Source organism: Triticum aestivum, chromosome 4A (genome assembly GCF_018294505.1).
Source record: "Triticum aestivum cultivar Chinese Spring chromosome 4A, IWGSC CS RefSeq v2.1, whole genome shotgun sequence".
Lineage (NCBI taxonomy): Eukaryota > Viridiplantae > Streptophyta > Magnoliopsida > Poales > Poaceae > Triticum > Triticum aestivum.
Window position 1 is genome coordinate 648444145 of NC_057803.1, and position 5060 is coordinate 648449204.

General features: G+C 41.0%; 1 protein-coding gene across 4 annotated transcripts in view; it reads right to left on the reverse strand.

Moving 5' to 3' along the window:
- The window catches only part of LOC123087862 (kinesin light chain 3), a 25795-nt gene extending 22571 nt beyond the window's left edge, over window positions 1-3224 (reverse strand). For all 4 annotated transcript variants that reach the window (XM_044509983.1, XM_044509982.1, XM_044509984.1 and 1 more), the window contains exons 1-5: window positions 2987-3224; window positions 2596-2661; window positions 2310-2500; window positions 1502-1606; window positions 447-547 (exon numbers count right to left, since the gene is read on the reverse strand). In XM_044509983.1, the coding sequence (XP_044365918.1) occupies window positions 447-547; window positions 1502-1606; window positions 2310-2500; window positions 2596-2661; window positions 2987-3119 (596 nt within the window). In that variant the 5' untranslated portion in view covers window positions 3120-3224. The remainder of the gene's footprint in view (window positions 1-446; window positions 548-1501; window positions 1607-2309; window positions 2501-2595; window positions 2662-2986) is intronic.
- Between the last annotated feature and the right edge of the window lie 1836 nt (window positions 3225-5060).

Genomic DNA, 5060 nt, shown 5'->3' on the forward strand with positions numbered 1-5060 from the left:
AACAGCAGGAGCAGCAACCAGGGGGAGGAGCACAGTAGCAGGGGAGGAGGGAAGGAGCACACCATAGAAGGGGAGGAGCAGAACAGCAGCAGGGGCAACCAGGGGTGGTTGCGGCTGGAGAGGGTTCGATCGGGGGGAGGGGGTGGGGGATGATCGATCTAGGTTTCCAGGGGAGATGGGCCGGCCCATATAACAGTTGGGCTCAATTTAAGTGAGTCGCTCGACCCAGAAAGAGCGACTAGTCGTGACTAGTCGAGACTAGTCGCTCGAGTCGCTCAACTCATGCCAGGAGTCGAGTCGAGAGTCTGAGTCGAACCTGGAGCAGCGACTCATTGACTAGTCGAATGACTCGAAAACAGAGACTAGAACTTTCTTTTACAAAATGAGCCGAATCAAAGTCACTGAACAATGATATAGAACACACTATAATCTAAAAATCAAAGTACCGTATATCATCAGGTCCAAATGATTGCTCCAAGATTTCAATCGCTTCCAGATATAACGGCTCAGCTTTCTCATACTCTTTCCTTAGCCTATAAAACTCTGCCTGCAAAACTTAGGACAATAGTTAAATAGGGGAACAAAAAGGAATGCTGCTTCATGCAAGACTTGTATTAACTTTTAAGGTAGGTTTACGAAAGCCTACCACAAAAGAGAGCATGGCCTGCCTATTCAAATTTGTAGACAAAAACTATTTGAGTGCCCGTGTGTCAAATGCAACCCGTATAACTTAACGTAGTGGGGATAATACAGTGGTATTTGTACAAGAAACCAACAATTCCGGTCTTTTGAAGTTGTTTGGTTGAGAGAGCTTAAATGGTTACGGGTTTAATGGAATCACATGATAAAGATTGGACTTCAAATGCAGATTCATAAACGTATGGAATCTAAAATACAGTGCGCGGAATCTATTCCTGAATCCTGATACACACAAGTATTTTAAATTCTATAAAGCATAAAAACTAGCAAACAAGAGTTCTCTAGGTGACTTATCAGACACTTTGATTTAATTGGTAGCCTTACGTTGTCAGTACCCCCACGAGGTTTAAATATACAAAATAGACATAATTAAGCATATAATGGTATGGTATTAAATGCAGCTGAGTTTACGAGTTTAGTTCAATGTCTAACCTGTTCAAACTTTTCCACATATTTCTTGCTGAACATGAATAGGTTAGGACAACAAAATCTGTGTGCACTTTAGCATCCCTAAGAGAATCTGGCACACCTTTTGAGTCTATGGTTGTATGGCCCACTGTCAAAAAAAAAAGAGGAATCTGGCCAAATATGTTACTACTTACTACGAACAAAACCTATTCCTAACTCGGTTAAACTTGCCTAGCTTACAGCAAAGTGTGGTAATGTTTGACTATGAACCCAAACAGATCTTAAACCTCATAATCCAGCTTATGGACTTATATGGGTACTGCAGTTCCATACATTAGAAAGGCAAATAGAATGTTACTTCAATCTTCATTTCATAATCAACAGTAACACATACCAAGTTGTTCAGAGCTGATGCAGCATGTGGATCTCTGAGTCCAAATCCTTCTTTAGCTTCTTGTAAGGCTGCCTTGAATAACTTCTCAGCTTCATCTAGTTTTCCCTAGAAAATTAATATAAATGGATACGATAGACTAACAACACTGTAATTTAACGGTCGTATGAAGAGTAGGAGTAACTAAAGAGACACGCCTCCTTTCCTCCTCTCACACAGTTATACTCCAACCAACATTATGATGTTAAAAATTTGTAATGCACAGGGTATATGGTCCAAACAGTCATACTTAATTTAAGTGTTCAATAGTTGCATGATTTTGTAACTGAAGCAAGGTCTTGGAATATGTACTTACAATACGAGAAGTTGCTAAACCCAAGCTTTCAAGAAATACCAATAAAAAATATCATGGCAAATTACCACCCAGTTCCCGTATATCAACATGAAACAGCACATAGTTTAATACTTTAATTACAGGCTAAACCTTCCAAATCCACATGGTTTAATGAGGAAACTGAAGAGCTATCCCCATAGTAAGAGTTGCAGCAAGTGACCAAAAAGTATGGACCAAACAGGTTATATGAAAATCGGTCAGCATCAGGGGACTAAGCACTGGAGTTGTTCTTTCTAGGCTATGATGTATAAACATGATTGTGGTTAAATTTCGTATCATTTTCGGGGAAACACATATAATAAAGAGAATTATGTTTGAACAGAGGAGGAAACTATAATGTAGTACTAAGATTATTTTTCTCAGAAGGATAATGCCAAAAGGTGGTTCAGATGAAGGTAAGGATAATGAGAAACTTACTTCCATGAAAAACTCTCGTGCTTTATCGGTGCACATTCTCCATTTGATCGTGTGTTCATTTGAGATCACTGAACCATCTTCAATACGACGCAGGCCAGTAACATTTACATCAGCTTGCTCACTTGTAGCTGCTGGAGCAACCAAATCATCCTGAGCCAATACAGAGTTGCTGCTCAGGCCAAGAACAACCGCTGTAACAAGACTGGAATTAGGATTGCCATGGTATCAAATATGATCTTTATTTCATTAAATCAAATGGAGGAGGCTGCATATGCAGAGAGCAGACCTGCTTGCCCAATCAGTATGGCGGCATATGTTGAACCCTTACAACTGAAGTGGCCATCACTAGAACCTGTGAGAGAAAATCATTAATTTCACTCATCTTGTTAAAATGGTTATGATGGCAAACATGAGAAATACCACCCTTACAGCAATAGGAACAATACCCGCGGGACAGATTAAAATCAGATCACTAATCTAGTCTTAGGCCCTCACGACCCTCGCCTGTCTCTCAGTACATCCGCCCAAGCAATCGGAGGCAGCATCATCGCAATCTCACGATCTAAGACGCTACCAGTCCGCCTCGCTACAGCTATTCCACCGCCAAACTGAACGCTACCGACCCGGCGTGAGGATCCTGTGAGGGGTGGAGAGTAGAGGCACGGGGAAGCGCTCACCTGAGGTGGAGGCCGCGCCGGCGACCGCGCGGGGCAGGCTGAAGCTCCTCGAAGGCGGCGCGGCGGCGAGACGAACCGCCGGGGCGAGGCGAGCGTGCCGCAGGAGCGAGAGAAGCCTCCGCCGCGAGTACATGCTCCGATATTCTGGCGGCAGCGGAGGCGGCGGGGACGGCGCTTGCTTTCTTCGTCGGCGGCAGCGGCAGGGAGGCGGCCACCGCGACTCGAGAGAGGAGGGAAGGGTTTGGTTGGGCCAGGGCCAGGACCAAGCGGCCAGTTTTAGTTCGGCCACGAGGGCGGGGCAACTGGGGGCCCAATAATACCCAACAAACGGCTCAATAACCACAGTGAAGCAACAAAACCCAATAGTTCGCTGGACTAGTGGACTCGGTTTTTTTTTTTTGAGTTGAACTAGTGGACTCGGCTATGTCTCGCGTCACGCGAGACAGAGGCAGTCTCGCTGAAGGATTCGCTCAAAGAAAAAAAGGTCTCGCTGCAGGACCACGAGAATGGCCGGCCCAGTGCGCGGGATACCACTCACTCATTTTAAATATTTTTTCACTATTTTTGTTCTCATTTGTTATTCCTTTTTTTTACTTTCATTTACACTTCCAAATATTCTAAACATATATATTAAAAAATATAATTTACATAATATTTTGAAAAATGTTAATCATGCATTTTAAAAATGATAAATGTGTATAGAAAAAATTGACTATGTATATGAAAAATATACAATGTGTGTGAACAAAGTTGATCATGTATTTAAAAAATATCCATCAAGCTTTTGAAACAAATAACTAAAGAAGTATTTCAAATGTTAACCAGCATTTGAAAAATATTAAATGTGTATAAAAAAATGTTTACCATGTTTTGAAAAAAAAATGTTAATATTGTATTGTATTCAAAAAATGTATAAATGATATTTGAAAATTGTTAATAAAGCATTTAAAAAAATTAAATGTATATAGCAAAAATGTTGACCATGTATGTTAAAAATGATAATCTTGTATTGTATTCAATAAATGTTAAACTTGTATTTGAAAAATGTTAATCAAGCATTTGAAAAATGTTAAATGTCTAAGTAAAAAATGTTGACCATGTATTAAAAATGTTAATCTTGTATTTAAAAAATCTTAATCAAACATTTGAAAAATGTCAAATGTGTACCAGGTATTAAAAATGTTGATCTTGTATTCTAAAAATGTTAAACACGTATTAGAATAATTTATTAGATATATACAAAAAATGTATATAGAAAAACTGTGAAAACCGATGAAAAATGAGAAAGAAACAAACAAAAATGAAGAAAAAGGAAAGAAAATAAGAAAAAGGCAATGAAAACCGTGAAAGAAACATAGTAAACAAACTAAAACAAAGAAAAACCAGTGAAAATAAAGAAAGAAACGAAGAAAACCGGTGTAAAAACAGAAAACAAAAAAATCGAGAGAGAAAAACCCAATAACAAAGAAAGAGACAAAGAAAACTGGTGAAAAACAAATAGAAGACAAAAACAAAAAGAACTGAAAGAACCCGTGGAAAAATCCGGCTCTCTTTCCTCAAGTATGTCGTGCCTTATATTCTTCCAAGTACACAATAGTACCTCATTGGCTAGCAGCTATGTGCAGCGTCGAGGAGACCTGGGAGTGATCCATGGTGAGCTTGTTCCATCTCACATGAAGCAAGATATAGCTCTCACGTAGTTCGATGGGCATCGTTTAACCAGTTCACTCGACCCCGGCCAAAACTCTAGCCACCGGAGAGCCTGTGTGTCGCCGGTGTGGTGGTGGCCTATGGGAGCGGAGACCAACGTGCACACCACCTGTGACACCTCAGTTCTCCCCACACCATAGATGTGTCGGGGTGCGGGGGAGGCGTCGTTGGGCGGCGGCCACTCGAGTAAGGGAACTGAACTACTATCGGGGTTCATTTAGTCCCATACTGCTCGGCGACGATGGATTCGATTTGCGTTAAAAGAGTTGGGCCTTAGCAGGGTTGTCACCAAGTAGCAGTAGAAGGGGAGTAGAGCACTTAGTGTAGGGTTTAGGATTAGGGGTTGTATAGGGTTGGGACTGGA